We start from the raw sequence: 16,381 nt of genomic DNA, 5'->3' as shown, positions 1-16,381 counted from the left end.
TGGGAAGGTCCCTTGGAGAAGGAAATGGCAACCCACTCCAGTATTCTTGCCTGGAAAATCCCATGGACAGAGGAGCCTGGTGGGCTACAGTCTATGGGGTCGCAAAGAGCTGGACATGACTGAGTGACTGAGCATGGCCTCAGAGAAGTCAAATCCGGAAAAAGAGGGAGGAGGAGATATGGCAAGCAGGATAGAATTGCTGCACTGAGCCCTGTGCCCACGCCGGCTGGGTCCCTGCAGATGGCTCAGCAAACCGCCCCCTCCTGGGGCCTTCCTCAGGCAAAGGGCATCCGGGGCCACCCCCTGCCCTGCTCAGCCCTGGTGCAGCCAGTAGAAAAGGCCCCAGGAGCCCACTGCCCTCCAAGTCACAAAAGCGATAGGAATCAGCATAGAAACCATGGAAACCTAGGATGACAGGGTTACCAACAATCCCAGTGACCTGCGAGTCCCCGTACAAGCCCTGCCCACATTCTCAGCCAGGGGTCTGTGTGGGGGATCTGGTGGGGAGCAGCTCTTCCTGAACAAAACACTGCCTGCCGGTCTCATCCTCGGGATTTTCACTTTCCCACCAACACGTAGCACCGCGATATGGTCTGCAGTGGCCGTACAACCAGAGGCGGCCCACTCCAGCCAGTCCCTACGCTGGGCAGTCAGATGTCTTCAGATCCTTCTCCTCTCCTCCTGACACAGGACATGATACACACCAGGCCTCAAGACCCACCTATCCAGGCTGGAAAGGGGGCAGGTGTTCTCAGGTGCCCCCCTCATCACTACTCCCAAAGGCCTGAGAATCTCAGTGTTTCAGTGATTCACCTTATTCATGGGTGGAGCTGGGGTCAAAGACAGAGAAATAACACGTGCTGAGCCTGAGTGCATCTGTATGCGAGGCATCGCCTCAGTCCAAGCCAGGCTGAGGGGTAGGGCTCAGCTTCACTATGGGATGTTGGACCTTGCTGAGTATGAGAGACAAGCAAGGCTTGCCCATTCGGTCATTCAGGCCACTCACAGGGACGGAGCCCTGCCAGGATCAGAGCAGTGCAGCCTTACACCGGCCACCACAAGAAAGTGGCATGGAGTGAGCACAGGAAAATTTGGGGGTGCTGAAGACAGAACAGGAGAGCCAGTCCTCATATGGGGGCACCCAGACATACCCACTGAGCCCTGGAGAAGTAGGGGTCTGGGGCCAAGAAGTGGGGTGCCCACCAAGCACTTAGCACCTGGGACTGATTACAGCCTAACTAGGAAGGTGGCACAATGGTCGCCAATCTACCACTGAACCAATGGAGGTTCAAGAGGTGACATTCTCAGATAACTCACTAGAAAACTGTATTTTTAGAAGCCAGGAGCCCCTTGGCTACTCTTCACCTAAATACAGAGAACTCCCAGTTATGCAACAGAGTGAAATCTCATGGTCATAGGTAACTCAGAGCACACAGATTTTCCCTGCACTGTGCTAGGGCAGATTCAGATTTATCTGGGTAACTATCTGATCCTATTTAAAAATGAACTTGAGAACCAGCGAGGTGAGGTGACCCACTCTACCTGCTCAAATAAAGCCTGGACCTGCGTAGGGGCCAGCACAGGGAGTCACCACCCAGCACCCTGGCACAGAACACCCACCCATGCTCGGAGTCCTACAGCAAGCAGAATTTCTCCTGCCTCACCGAACAGTGGGACAGCCTCCGGAAGGTTAGACCACAGCCCCAAGATGAACCATGAATGTGAAACAGTGATTCTCAAATGTGACTGAACATTAAAATCACACTAAAAATCCTGACTCTAGGGCCTCACCCCTTACCTGTGAAGTCACAACCCTCAGGAGTGAGGTCCAGGTGTCAGCACTTTTTTTAAACGCTCATGTTTCCAACACACAAACAAGCTCGAGATCCAGGGCTCATCTCAATCCTGGATTCACACTGGAGTTTCACAAGTGGGTAACATTTAAGATAATTCTGACCCCTGAGACATGACCCAGGCCAATCCAACCGAACCTCCTGGAGGCGGAAGCTACACGGGCACTTTCATCACCTGCATTTTGTCCAGTTCCTAGGTGAGTGTGCTGTGCAGCCAGGTGGCAAATGCCGGCTCTGATGAGTGAATGAAAACTCATGACCTCCTAGAACATGACCTTCGTCTTCTATCTGGGGCACTTCGAGGTAAAGCGCCCTTAATCTATTTATTTATCTCTATACGATCATATAAGAATGAAGCCTGCGTCATCAAGGCTTGCACGGTGGGTTCTGGAAACTCCCTTGCCTTCCTAGAAGCAAAAACAATCACCAAGGATTCGTCTGGATTATTTGGCTCCCAAGTTAAGTTTGAGGCCTCCTGATTTCAGCTCATTCAAATAAACATCCTCTAAAGAGAGAGTGGCAAAGGGAAAGTGACGACGAGAAACCCAAACACTCCTCCCAGCTTAAATGTTCCCAGAATGACTTAACAATGACGTAAGGAGCTTTTCCCTCCTTAAACTGAAATAGGAATTGATTCAGCTGCAGGGTATATTCTTAAAGGGTTGGGTGATGCCTTTTAGAAATTCCTAGTCTGAGTGCAGAATAATGTTGAAGAGCTCAGGGAGCAGCCTCACCTCCTGGGATCCCTCTCTGACCCAACGGACCCCAGAGCCTTAGGAGCATGTATAGGAATGCGACCAGCGGACTCCAGCCAAACAACGCTAAGAGGCTGAGGAAAGGACGCCTACCATTTGGATTACAAAAGTGGAAATCCTTTCCACTGGGGAACAGCAAAGTGCTTGGTTAGGTGGTAGCATTTCCTCTAAAATGACAGATTTAAAAGGGAAACTGATTGTGTCCAAAAAGCTAGGAAGCATTCCCTTCTACTATAAGAAATTTCAGCAATACGCTCATGTTTTACCCAGAGTAAGCTTGTAATTTACAGCACAGATGTAAAAAGTCACACAGCAACCAAAAGGCAAGACCACTACTGGCCCCCTGCATGACCCCTACCCGTTAAGACACCATCAGCAGAGGCTGGTGCCAAGTTTGAGTTCCTTTTTGCTTATTTGAATTTATTTTATTCTTACCTTCTCCTTCCACCCACTACCATCACTCATCTTACTGGCCTCTCCTCACATACTTCATCTTTCAGCAACTGTGATGATTCCACAGTGCACCTCAGGACGGTCACTAGGACTGTCCACTTTTGGGGCCACCTTCAGTGGAAGGTGACGCAAGCAGACGAGGCCTGAGGCCCGAGGCCCAAGTGGCTGATGGGCTGTGAGAAGAAACAACACACAAGACTTGCAGAGAGCAGCCAGAGAGCTGTGACTCCCAGGCCTGTCTCGGCTGGAGCTGTCATAGCCTCTTTATCCTGAGCAAGAGTGGGGTCTTGGTGCTGTCTACCCAAGGATGACATAAGTTAACACTTCTCCGCAGTGAAGGCATATGTGAGCGTCAGTCACACCTGTACTGACCAGCTTATTTCTACCACACACAAGGCAGAACCTCTGGAAACAAGCCATCCATACCAGAGGCCAGGGGGTCACCAAAGCAGACTTTCAAACATCAGAGGGGGCGTCTTCTGGGTACCTTAGCCAAAGAACTGCCACATAGTCCAGCAGTTCCACTCCTGGGTATTACCCCCAAAGAATGAAAAGTGTCAGTTGCTCAGTCATGTCCAACTCTGCGATCCCAAGGACTGTAGCCTACCAGGCTCCGCTCTTCATGGAATTTTCCAGGCAAGAATACTGGAGTGGGTTGCCACTTCCTTCTCCAGGGGATCTTCCTAACCCAGGGATTGAACCTGGGTCTCCTGAATTGTAGGCTGATTCTTTACCGTCTAAGCCACCAGGGAAGCCAGGGGTTCAAACGCATACTTATACGTGAACATTTACAGCAGCTCTATTCACAGTCACCAAAAGGTCACCCTCCACAGATGACTGGATAAGCACAGCATGGGCTGTCCATCACTCAGCTGAACATCACTCAGCCTTATGCCACAACACGAGTGAGCCTGCGAAACCTTATGCTGAATCAAAGAGGCCTGACTGCAAAGGCAACACATATCCTAGGACCTCACTTATGTGAAATGCCCAGAGGAGGGGACTCTCCAGAGACAGGAAACAGACTGGGGCTCCCAGGGGCTGGGAGAGCGGGGAATGGGGGTGCCTGCCACTGAGTACAGATTTCCTTTTGAAATTTTAGAAGTGCTCTGGAGCTAGATAGAGGGGATGGTTATACAACATTGTGAAGTTACTTAATCCCATTTAATTGTACATTTTAAATGCTTAAATGGTGAATTTTACAATAGGTGCATTTTTCCCCAATAAAAAAAAACTGAGGGGATGACTTCTGTTCCCTAGGCTGGCCTGCCTGAGGGTTTTCACCTTAGGATGAACACTAAATTAAATAAATTGCTTTTTTAAAAAAATTTATACTTTAACATGAGTGTTAGGGTGTTACATATATTTTAAAAAATTGTGTTTAAGTAGTTTATATAAGCTGTGACTTTGATTTCAGGGTAGTAAAGTTGGCATCAGATAACAGATGTTCTAAACACAGAATGGTGGGTCTGAGGGGTTGAGAATCACTGCTGCAGGCCGGCCCAGGTGGTGCAGAGCAGGTAGAAGAGGCCACACCTGCAGGCCTCTCAGGAACGTGGGGAGACGCCCGTCAGGGTGACCGCCTGGGGCACTCAAATCCGCCTGTTGGTACAGTGAGGGTCGCTGGAGCAAAAGGAACTGATTCATCAACTCTCAAATTTATAACATGCTTTTTATGCAATGAAAGGAAGTAGTTGAATCAACAGCTTCCAGCAATGACCATGCATTTCTCTCTCTAAAATCTTTCCCAAATTAGAAGCATGCAGAGCTCCCTGCAACATGGCAGGCCAACTCCATCACCAAATGTGCGCTTGTGAGCATCTGTTTGTCCACCGCTCTTCATGGTCCTAAAGCATCAGTTTGACAGGGCATGGCTTGTCCTAACCCCAGGCGGGACCCTCCTTTTGGACTGCTGATGGCACCTGAATACCCCACCTACCACTCGTCTCCAGTGATAGGATCTCATAGGTGGAGAAAGTGCAGTTTCCCCTGTGGCAACAAATAGAGAACAAGAGTCCTTCCCAGAAACATCACCAGAAGCCCTCGGCCTGGGTTCACTGGCCACCGCTCCACAATCTCTTTTACCCTGGTTCCCTCCCTGGTAAGCTTGGGTAGGAGGAAGTTCCTCCCCCGCCACCAAAATTCTTGGTTCCTCCTGCTTTCCAGGAGCTCATGATTGGCGTGGGGTGGCTGGGGGGCGGCGGTGGTGATAGAAGAGCAAAGGGACAGTCACAGGCCAGTGTCTTCCATGGAGATGGGTGGTGAGCCTGGACACGTGGGGAAGAGATGGGGGTCGGGAAAGCATTTCAGAGAGAATGTGACCCTAGGCTGACCTAAGACCACCAAGACAGTCCCTGACAGGTGGAGGCCACTGAATGGAGCTCCAGGCCTCCTCAGGCTCCCTGAGGGAAGCATCGTGCCAGGTGGCTCCCTGCTCCTGTGTGTCCTGAGGTCCAGGGCGGCCTGCAGCTGTACTGAGACTGGTCAGTATGACACACAGCCTGAAAACATATGCTCCAGCTGAGGTTGAAAACAACATCCAGAGCGGTCATGAGGACACCGATGGTACCCAGTAAGCCTTCACTGACCCAAGGACGCTCACCACCTTGTTCAGTGGGGACAGCTCTAGAGGACAGCTAAAGGTACAGGGGGTTTCAGTGTGCAATGAGAGGGCAGGTTTGAAGGTGGAGTTGGATTAACTGGGTCCAGGGACTGTGATCACAGCAGGCAGCCAGACACTCTAACCACAAGCCCCTTCCAGACTTATGTGATCAGGACCTTGTGCATGGAAGGAAGGAAGAAAAGAGGCAAGTGGAGGGGGAGACAGCGTCAGGCAGACACCCACGTCGGAGCCATGACTTTGACGGACTCCAAGGGATGCAAATATGCATACACAGAGCAGGTCAATTAAGAAATTACTGTAGCCTTTAAAATGTACTCACCTTTTCTTGTGTGTTAAAAACACATAACACTCCATTTACCACCTTGACCATTTTTAAGTGCACAGTTCAGTGTTAAGCATATTCAGACTGTTCTGCAACAGATCTCTGACTTTCTCATCTTGCAATACTAAATAAAAGTGACTCAGCTGAAGATGCTGAAGAGGTATGGAGGTATAGACACATTAAGCTCTACTCTGCTAGAGCTCTTCAGATAACATGAGTGAACCCGAATCCAGACTGCATTAGACCCGTGAGCATAGCACCCACCATCTAAACCCGCCCAAAAAGAACCAAATCCTAGTTTCAATGAGTTAGCGCTTCGCTTTGTGTTTCCCAGAGGAAACCAGAGGAACTCATCCTTCACCCTCTTATTCCTGAGATTGCCTGCAGCTGCCAGGGTGGGCCCTACCAAGTCCTATCCGCCCAAGGACACAGAACTGCAGCCAGCTTCTGCAGGGATGCCAGGTCCTGCCCCCTGGATACAGGACCACCCCTGACCGGCCAATGGTCATCCTGTCTTGGAAGGTGATGAGAAAAGGCCTAAGGGTGGAGAGACAAGCGCTGAGCCCTCCTTCTCTGCTCAATACATCCCCAGATCACACAGTCTGCAGCAGGTTCTGATCCTGATCCGGTACCCTCTTCCCGGAAATGCCTAAGAACTAACACAGGAAGGGCCCATGGGCCAACTCTGAGTCTGAGTCACCCGCCCTCTCTGACCTCAGGCTTCCTCTTTGTGACAGGACGTCATCTTCCACCTCGTTCAACCAGAGGAACCAGGAGTGCCTTGAAAGCAGGCAATCCTGGAGGAGGCTTCTTAGCTCTGAGAAGCCCGGCTTCCCTGGAAGCACAGGGGCTGCCCCCAAAGCCTTGCAGCAGCTCGCTGGGGTCCACGGTAGGCCTGGGTCCTGCTGCCCCAGGTGATGCTGGGGTCAGCCCAAGAAACTTTTCCCCAACTCAGGGTCTGTGACCTCGGGGAACAGAGGAAATACTGAAGGCAGGCATTCTGTCTCAGATGTGTTCTGTGTCCACACTCACCCCTTCTTCCCTCTTCTCCTCCCTCTCCGTGCACCTGGATTCCTGATCCATGAACACACCTGCACTTCCGCGCACCTGGGCCCGGCCCCTCCCCAGTGTCTGCACAGCCCGCACCCACCTTTCCCCCAGAAAGGCCTTGCTCTCTACTCCCCGATGCCCCTAGATCTCCTGTCACACCCCTGTGGGCTCCTGCCACCACAGCTCCCACCCGTGCTCAGGAGGTCCCACACTCATGGTGCGGACCCACGGCTGAGGACCTTGGGTTCTCATACTGGTTCCCTTTGGCTGGAGTTTAATGCATAATTTAAATTGATGGGCTTTCCACTATCAAGGACTGGAAGTTGATACTTGTTACTGTGACTCTCCTTCAGCATAAATCAGACCTTTGACGTGGACAGGCACTCCTGCAGGGATGACTGTGCCCACAGAAGCACAAGAGGGGCGCTGGCACAATGTCCTAGTGCCAGCTGTGAACTGAACATGAGGCCGGCCAGGAGCTGACAGTTGTGGGTGGGGGAGTTGATGTGCCACGAATAAAGTATCTCGACAATAGGAAACAAGGAGCCCGTAGGTATGAGCAAAGAGAGCTGACCTCCTGCCATCCGTGGAATCATAAACTTCACATATTGAGTCATTCCTTTTGTTACTTGGTATTATCAGTTGAAATCTCCCCTCACTTAAAGGATGTGATCTAAGAAACCCACTTTTGAGCAGGGATACAATGCAGCTGGGTGGCCTCGGGGGTGGGGCAGCACAAGGCCCCAGCAGTGCCCAGACAGGCTGTGGCTGAAGCACAGTCTGATGTCCGCTCAGAGCAGGGGAGCCGCAGAGGTGCTGAGCACCTGCACGGAGTGAAACGCCTCCACACCTCACCCCATTTTACAAGGCCTCCCAAGGCTTTCTGAGATTCCACCACTGTAGGGCCTTTCTCTTGTCTCATGAGCCAGGACTGCCTTCCTACACAGCCCATGATGAACCTCGCCAAGTTCTCCAAGCCAATTCAGCAAAGACACATGAGTTCTTGGAGGGTCACCTGCACTTCCACCAGCACATCTGCTCTATTTACGAACATTACTATGTGACAGGAAACAAAAGAAGTCACTGGTACTGCCCTCCAGGGGATTTTTGATCTGGGAGCAGAATTTGAGTGGAATTAGGTCTCAGCCACAGGATGCAGAGTGAGACAGATGGAGGCTGTTTATACACTATGAAAGTGAAAGGCGCTCAGTGGTGTCTAACTCTTTGCAACCTCATGGACTGTAGCCTGCCAGACTCCTCTGTCTGTGGAATTCTCCAGGCCAGAATACTGGAGTGGGTAGCCTAACCCTTCTTCAGGGGATCTTCCTGACCCAGGAATCAAACTGGGGTCTCCTGCATTGCAGGCGGGTTCTTTACCAGCTGAGCTTCTAGGGAAGCTTGTTTATTCATTGGGAATGAACATCAGGGGTGATGCAGACATAGCGCCAAGAACAGGGAAGGTGCTGAGTGGCAGTGCTCACTATCACCTACCATCACCACCCCCACCACCGTCATCATCATCACCCTCACCACCATCACTATCATTACCATCACCATCACCACCACCATCACTATCATCATTTACCCTACCACCACCACCATCCTCACCATTATTATTATTGTGCTGACTGCAGGTAGACTTTCTCAGAAAATGCTTAGCCTTAGCATGTAATTGTCATCTCAGAAATAACCAGAGCCATGGTAGACATGCTGCTGCCTGAAGAGCTGGTGCAGTGTGAGCTGTGCAGGACATGCAGCAATCCCCAGGAGGAGTTCCAGGTAACACCAACCCCAACTCCCTACCACCAGGTAACTTGTGGTCTTCCTCATAATCAGGACACAATCTGCAAACAGTGAAGGATTTCACTAACTTCAGGATGCTAAAGTTTCTGTGACAAACCTTTTTCTACACTCAGAATTAAGACACACTATGCGGCAGTCAGCATCTGGGGGCAAGATGCAAGGCAGGCTAAGGAGGGTCTCATGCAGAAAATACAGCTTCATAGAACTTTCCAGCCTATTTGCTATTTGTGTGCAAGACATGAGGCCACTCTGGTCAGATACTGACCCACATCAATAGGGTGAGCCTCAGGCACACAGACATGGGACGACGCATCTGTGGGCTGAGAGCCATTGTCCTGCAAATATCATGGAGCCTTTCAGACTCATCGTCCCCTTCCTACTCAGTATGGCAGAGTCAAGAACCACATGTGGACCAGTGCCGCTTGGCAGCCCTGGCTTCCCCCATCCAGAGGATGGATGTGTGCACTGGGGATCTGAACATATTCAAAGCACAGGGATCCAGCATCCCCGAACCTTCTGAAAGGTTCCACAACTCAGCATCAGTTGGTTAGCTGACTCTCCTTGCCATCTAGTGATTTCTTTCTATTGCTGGCTGATCTAGCTTTTCTGCAATTGAAAGATGTAAATACTCAGATGACATTTTGATATTAAAATGGACACTGGGTTCCAGTGTCCTCTACACCAGCCAGGGAGAGAAGGAAGTTCTCTCTCCACCTCAATTCAAAGGGCTGAAAGCTAGAGACAAGCACATTCTTTAGATGGGATTTCTAACAAGACAAGACGTCCCAGAACGAGAGCCAGAAGTCCACCTGCAGACTGTTCCAAGAACCCTCTACACTGTCCAGATCCTTTTCATCAGCGTGGTGTGAGTCTCCAAGGCTCTGCACTTCCCGGCTCGGCACTGTTCTCAAACAGGAGCTCACTCTGAAACTGAAAGCCGAACTCCGAGTTAGAAGGCCAGTCCTCACGCTGTGAGCTGCCAGCTGCCCAGCTGGCGGGTATTCATCGCTGCTCAGGGGTCCTACCAGAAGCTCATGCCCAAATTTCAGGAGTCTCTGAAGATTAGTGCCCATGTTTATTTATACCTCATCCCCTGACGTCACCATAGTTTTACAAGTATGGAAGAAAACTGACAAATACCCAAGATTCCTAACAAACATGAATGGATTAATAAACACTCTTAACTGAATTTGCATAATTAATAACCTAACATTCACAGAAATTTTACAGGTCTGTTGAAGTATTCAAGTCCCTTCATTTTAAAAATGTCACTACTTTATAAGACCAGGAAACAGAAAAGATCTAAAATCAAAATTAAAATTCCAGTAATTACAGTGATGAGTTTATCAAGTAATTTAAGTATAGCTAACTAAAGGTTGGAGGAGATGAAGGGACTTTCTAAAACCCCAGGCTCTATGTTCTACTGTTACAAGACAGAAGAATCATTCGGGACTATGTTCCATCCACTGGAAAACAAATGAAGCTGTCAGACGGTAACCTGAGCTTAGAATCCTTCCCTCTTCCATACACTCAGCCACCTCCAACCTCTTCCAAATCTCAAAGGAGGTTTTAATCCAAGAAAGAAAGAAAAGATTTCTGGTTTTAATTTTTCCAAGAAATTCTTTATAAGTAGGTTTGGCGAGGTAAGAGACAGGATGCGGATAGCTTTGTTCCCACTGAAACTTTTTTTAAACTCAGAATCTCCTGAACGTATCTGACTAAATGAGTTCATATATCCAAATCCTTCCATCCGTTTTGTTGCTACAATTAACTACTGTTGTCTGACAGCTACATATTCAAGTCTGATAACCTACTCCCAGAAGGCTCTCTCAGTTCTTCCCAACTCCCAAACTTCTGATATCCAAGGGCCCAGGTACTCAGGGAAAGGAAATGAATGTCACAGAGTGCTTGCGAACTCAGTGGCTTCAGTCGTGTCCCACTCTTTGTGATCCCATGGACTTAGCCCACCAGGCTCCTCTGTCCACAGGGTTCTCCAGGCAAGAATACTGGAGTGGGTTCTTGCCGACCCAGGGATCGAACCTGCATCTCCTGCACTGCAGGCAGATTCTTTAGCATCGAGCCACCAGGAAGCCCGGATGTCACAGCATCATCACACTTAGGATCCAGGTACCCTTCAGAGGCTTGTGGACCAGCACTGCCTGTACTTTTCCACTAGCCGGGTATGTGATAGGGATTAATAGATGGAGCGAAGAGAAATTCAGAAACTACACCCTTAACCCAAAGCACACAGTCAGCCAACGCACAGTTAGACAGGCCCGAGGTCTGCAAAGCTCAGGTTCCCCAAGCCGTCTGGGACCTGGCTGGGTCTGAAATCCACCCTGTATGACTGCAAAGCAGGCAGGGCCTCTGTGTGCAGCCACAGGGCTGAGTCCTGCTCTACTGCAAACCACCTATGAGACCTTGCAAGGCCATGTCCTGACACCTCTGGAAACTCAACTGTAAGACGGGATCTGTCCTTGCAGCTGAAGGGCCTGAGAAGATGAAAGGGCCCAGAACAATGCCAGCGGCAAGAGCAGCACTCCTGCCCCATCAGTGACCCTGGCTCAGGCCTCGGGGTCAGACTCAGGACTAGGAGGAAGCCACGGAATCCTTCCTTCATCCCGCCTCCCATCTTCACTCTTAGAGGCAGCATCCTTAGGGAACCAACTGACACCAAAGACGTGGGTGCGCACCTCCACGCCAACACAGGGACGCCTGTCTCACTGGTCAGCACACTCTCGACCCCACGGTGACCCCTGGGTCCTTGCAGCTCCACCCCTCCCTAAACCTCCCCAGACTTCAGCAGCACTCAGGTCTGGATACCTGATTTGGCCCTTCTCCTCTGTGTGGAAGCTTCTAGACTTGGCCCCATCTCCTCTGTGTGGAAGTTTCTATACACACACTCCCCCGATGGCCTCACATACTATTCCTCGACCCACTCTGTCCCAGTGCCCACAGCCTGCGGGGCATCCGCCCTGGTCCCACAGCCTGGGCCTCTCCAACATGGAGAGCCTATCACAGGCTAGAACCCAACGCTTGCTCCCACATCCACTCAGCCATACACCCAGAGGTCACCTCTCTCCACTACAGCCACCTGCAGCCTTCCCAGGTCTTGCAGCTGGGCAGGAAGGCCTGGCCCTGACTCCACACAAGCCACGTTCCAAGAGCCTGCACAGTGCCCGCCTCCTGCGCAGCAGAGCCCTGAAGGCTGCAGGGTGCACACAGGGACACCCTCAGGGCCCACATCCCTGCTGTGCTGGGGCTGCCGCTGGACCCTGCAGCCTGCTGTGGTGGCTGGGATCCTTACCAAGCCTCTAGGCCCCGACTCCCCAGAACCTACCCCTCCATCACTCCTCCCACTCCCCACCTCCATCCACCCCATGACCCTCTCTCTCTAGCTTGAGCTTGCTGCCCCATGAACAGCCTCCCCACTCCCTGGGTGGCCAGCTCGTGGCTACCGTCCACACCCGAATGGTGTGGTCACTTGCTGTCCTCACAAGACTGTGCCCAAGGCCCCAACTGTCCTCCTCATTCCCCTCTTTCAGACTCTGTGACAAGCCCAGAGCTCTTCCATAAAACCTTATTCTATAAAACACAGACACAGGCAAGTGTGCCTCCCATGAAACCCCAGCTCACCTTGCCTCACTGGGGCCCTGCCAGGGCCATCTCCTGTGTCCTGCAGGCGGCCACTGGCCCGCAGCCCGCCTCCCATGCCGTCTGGGGGCATGGGGCCGTTGGCCTGGCTGCCTGACATGTTCATGTGGGTGGGGATGGGCTCAAAGGTGGGGTCCAGCTCCAAGATCAGCCTGTTGAGCTGTTCGATTGACTGGTCGATGTCCAGGGTGGGTGAGCCTGGGGAAGGGTCTGCCCCCAGCTCCGGACCAGTACCATTCACGACTTTGACATCTGGAATCCTGGGTCTGAAGGCTACTTTGCCAGGAGGGGGTCTCTGTATATCGGGAGGATGTGGTCCAGGGCCTATGCCCCTCTGGACGGCCACTCTGCTGCTGGCCCCCCGAGTGGGGGTGAGCGGGACCCTAGGCTGCGTCTGCAGCAGGCCAGAACTGTCGGCTGCACCACGGCCGCTGAGCCTGGCCTCCCCATCAGGGGCAAAGCTGTACTGGTGAGCGGCCACCATCTGCTGCTGGCGCACCCAGGTCTGCGTGGAGTAGCTGCTCGGCCCGTAGGCCTGTGTCTGGGCGGGCACAGAGGGCTTCCTGAGCACAGGCTGCGGCTGCTTCGGCTCGCGGCTCCCAAAAGCCCGCTCTCGCTCGAACAGGGGCTCCGCGGCGAGTCCCAGATCCGGGGCCAGAGCACCATGCTGATCTTCGCCGGCGGTGCTGCCGAATCCATCAGACAGGAGGGAGTTCTGGCTGCTCTGGTGGCAGGTAAAGGGGCTCAGGTGGGCTGACTGGTGGCCCTCAGAGGAGGACAGGGTCCCGATGCTGTCCACGCTGTGCAGGTCGTGGCTGGGCATCTCGTCATCCAGGATGTCCGTCTCTCGGTCCTTGGGGGTGGTGTCTCCGTTCACGTGGACCTGCGCCGGTACAACGTGGCGGGTCCCGCTGTACTTGCTGCGAGCATCACTCATATCCTTCAGGGGGCTTCCAGAATCCTCGAGGCCAAAGCCACTGAGCAACTGATCCAGCTCGGCCTTTTCCTGGGGGCTCAGGCCCCTCTTGGGTCCTGGAGTTAGGTGCTCCTCGGTCCTGTCGGTCCTCACCGAGGCTGTGGAGTGGCCCGAGTCACTGCTGACAGACAGGGTGTGGTCGCTATGGTCTGGGCTGCTGGTGGCCGGTACAGCAGGGGACCCGCCTGGGACACTGGGATCTGAAGCACTCTTCTTTCTCACCTTGGCGTAAAGACTGCCGTCCACAGGGCCCTGCGTATGCAGCACTAGTGGGGAGAAAACGAGAGACAGACTGTAAGTCAAAGATGAAAGGGGGCTTTGGGCTCTTAGAACACATCTATATTTTGTCTGAATAAACAAATTCATAACTTAGAATGCTCAGGGCCAAAGACTCTTCTAGAATCCAAAAATTCTACATATACTCCCGCATAGCAAATACCCACAAAGAAATCTGAATAACCAAACATCTTCAGGCCCTACCTTTTTATGCAAAGAGAAGGGTCATTTAGAGAATCTTTGGGCTTCCTCACACTCAGAGTTACCTTGCCTCGAGGGCTCACTGTTCATTTCATCTGTAGCATGAATGGTGAGCACAGCTCCACTCACGAGTCTCCAAGACTCGAGAATGGACGGTGCATATAAGACAGGAGAGAGCTTCTGTCGGCACCTACAAGGCATCTTCCAGCGGCCTGGGTAACAAGTCCTTAGTAAACTGAACATCTAACACAGGTGCCTGCTGTTCTCAACCTGAGATCTGCTAGAATCCAAATATGTAGCTCAACAAAAAGAGAAAGCACAGGAACTGGTCTCCGGCCTGCCTTCCTGGAAGTGCAGCATCTTTGGGTCAAGAAGGTGCCCACGAAGGCACAGCAGGACCTCGAAACACAGAGGGGTAAGCACTGATCTCCATGCACAGGGACGGCCAAGGAAAACAAAATTAGGTCTCCAATGCAGATGGGGAGAGTGGAACCCTCTGCCACTATAATTAATTACAGCCTTGGCGGCGGCAGTCAACCACTCACTGGCTTACAACAAAGAGCTGGGAGGGCACTCAATAGCACAAGAGAGCTCACGGTCAGCACCTCGCCACTGCATCCTCCTCTGCCTCCCTGTATTCCCAACTGTGAAACTGCAGGCAGACCACAATAACGGAGCCGCAGAGGGCTTGACCCGTGTCTGCGGCCCCGGGAGCCACTGCATTCCAGCGGCGACTGGGCCTGGAGCCGCTCTGAAGGACCCAGCTCTAGCCCTGATGCACTTCACCATCGACAGGTTTCAGCTTTTTTCAAAAACACAGGGTTGACACTCCAGGACAGAGACCTGTGGGGTATCTTGGGCTGCAATGCTGAGAGCACATGAGACTCCAGCTTCCTTCTTATCTCAAATGTGCACAAGAGGAAGAAGCAGAGCGAGAAGTGATGGGGGACACTGGACACAGAGATACAGGCTGGTATGAACCTAGGGACCCTCCTTTCAATGCAGTGCCTGGTGGGAAGGCTGGGGGGAGCAATGATACACAAAATACAGTAAATAAACCAAGCCTGCAAGACAGACAACTGGATGTGAGCGTCTAAGGAAGACGCAGGAACTAGATGCAGCCATAGGGTCGTTAGGGAATGGCATCAGTGACAGCTGGTGGTCACAGAGCACCAATCACGGGGTGTGCACTCAAGTGTATTTTCTCTGACTTTCTAGCATATTCCCTTTGTAAAGATGAAGAATTGAGGCTGAAAGAGCATGAGTAACTTTCCCAGGTTGCGGAGCTGCTGCAAAGTGCAGATGGGACCAAAACCCAGGTTCTCTGGCTCCACAGGCTGGCACTCCTGCTGCCCGTGCCCCGTCCACAGAGACGCGGCAGCCGGTCATGATGCCATGCATGGCGGCAGCGAGTGACCTGAAGGTGCCAGGGGGAGGAGATGCTGGACCCAGCTCCGCACATGAGGACCCCAGAATGAGCGCCCCAAGTTAGGGGACACCTGCAAACATTACCCTTCCCACTGTGAAAGGGAAAAACTGACCCATGTGTGAGCCACTAGGTCACTGTGTTTAGGATGCTCTGGGCTCATGCAGAACAGCCCGTGGGTGAAGTGGGAGCTGGAGCATAAGACAGACACCAGTTCAAGTCCTCTGCCCCAACCATGAACAAGCAGGGGGTGCCTGTGCCCTACATGAAACTCGAACACAGACACTGAAAGTCAGAGTACACAGATAAGCATCTTTCATCTCATTTCTTCACCAGCTATGGCCAGGAAAATAAGGCAAGACCTGGGGAATCAGGTATTCCCTTCTGCTTTGCTGAGCAAGCAGCAGAAGACACTCTCCTCCATGAGAATCTCAATCCCCCCAGAGCAAAGGAGTGGACAGTGCCGGGCCCAGGGGTGGCCAGGGTAGACCACTAGCCTCACAGCTGGCAGGGAGTTGGCAGTGTCTAGAAACAGATGTCCATGCGCCCATGACTCCAGTCCTCCTCCCTCAATCTGAATGAGAACGGACTGGCACAATGAATTAAGGGAAAAAGGGAAGCCAAGAATGAGCTGCACAAAAATCCTTCTGATTTAAATTCAGGCACTACCCCAAAGTGCCCGTTAATTATTTCGAGTAGAGCCCCGTGGCCAGCCCCACATGGAGAACAGTCCACAAGGGCCTGCAGGAAGTGGAACAGGGCAGGATATTCCCTTGACTGCAGAGTTATGAGTAATCCCAATCTTACTGTTTTTATTAGTATTAGAAATCTTAAAATAATAATAAACACATTAAAAACAACTCGACTGCTGCTGACAAAACACCAGCTCTGTGTGAGGCTGGGCACGGAACATTTAGGCCTTGGTCTCACGGACCCTCAGAGCGTCTCAGGGTTTGCAGTGAGGGATGGAGCCAAACCCCACCACAGAC

At 52.0% G+C, this 16,381-nt stretch overlaps 1 protein-coding gene across 1 annotated transcript in view; it reads right to left on the bottom strand.

The window, feature by feature from the left end:
• The window catches only part of TNS3 (tensin 3), a 185,372-nt gene that overhangs the window by 52,392 nt on the left and 116,599 nt on the right, over positions 1-16,381 (bottom strand). The window contains exons 17-18 of the mRNA XM_052638481.1: positions 12,496-13,755; positions 11,010-11,018 (exon numbers count right to left, since the gene is read on the bottom strand). Coding sequence (XP_052494441.1) covers positions 11,010-11,018; positions 12,496-13,755 — 1,269 coding nt within the window. The remainder of the gene's footprint in view (positions 1-11,009; positions 11,019-12,495; positions 13,756-16,381) is intronic.

The sequence above is a fragment of the Budorcas taxicolor genome, chromosome 4, assembly GCF_023091745.1.
Source record: "Budorcas taxicolor isolate Tak-1 chromosome 4, Takin1.1, whole genome shotgun sequence".
NCBI classification, from domain to species: domain Eukaryota; kingdom Metazoa; phylum Chordata; class Mammalia; order Artiodactyla; family Bovidae; genus Budorcas; species Budorcas taxicolor.
Note: the sequence above shows the minus strand (reverse complement) of the source record. Positions and strands in the feature narration are given on the sequence as shown.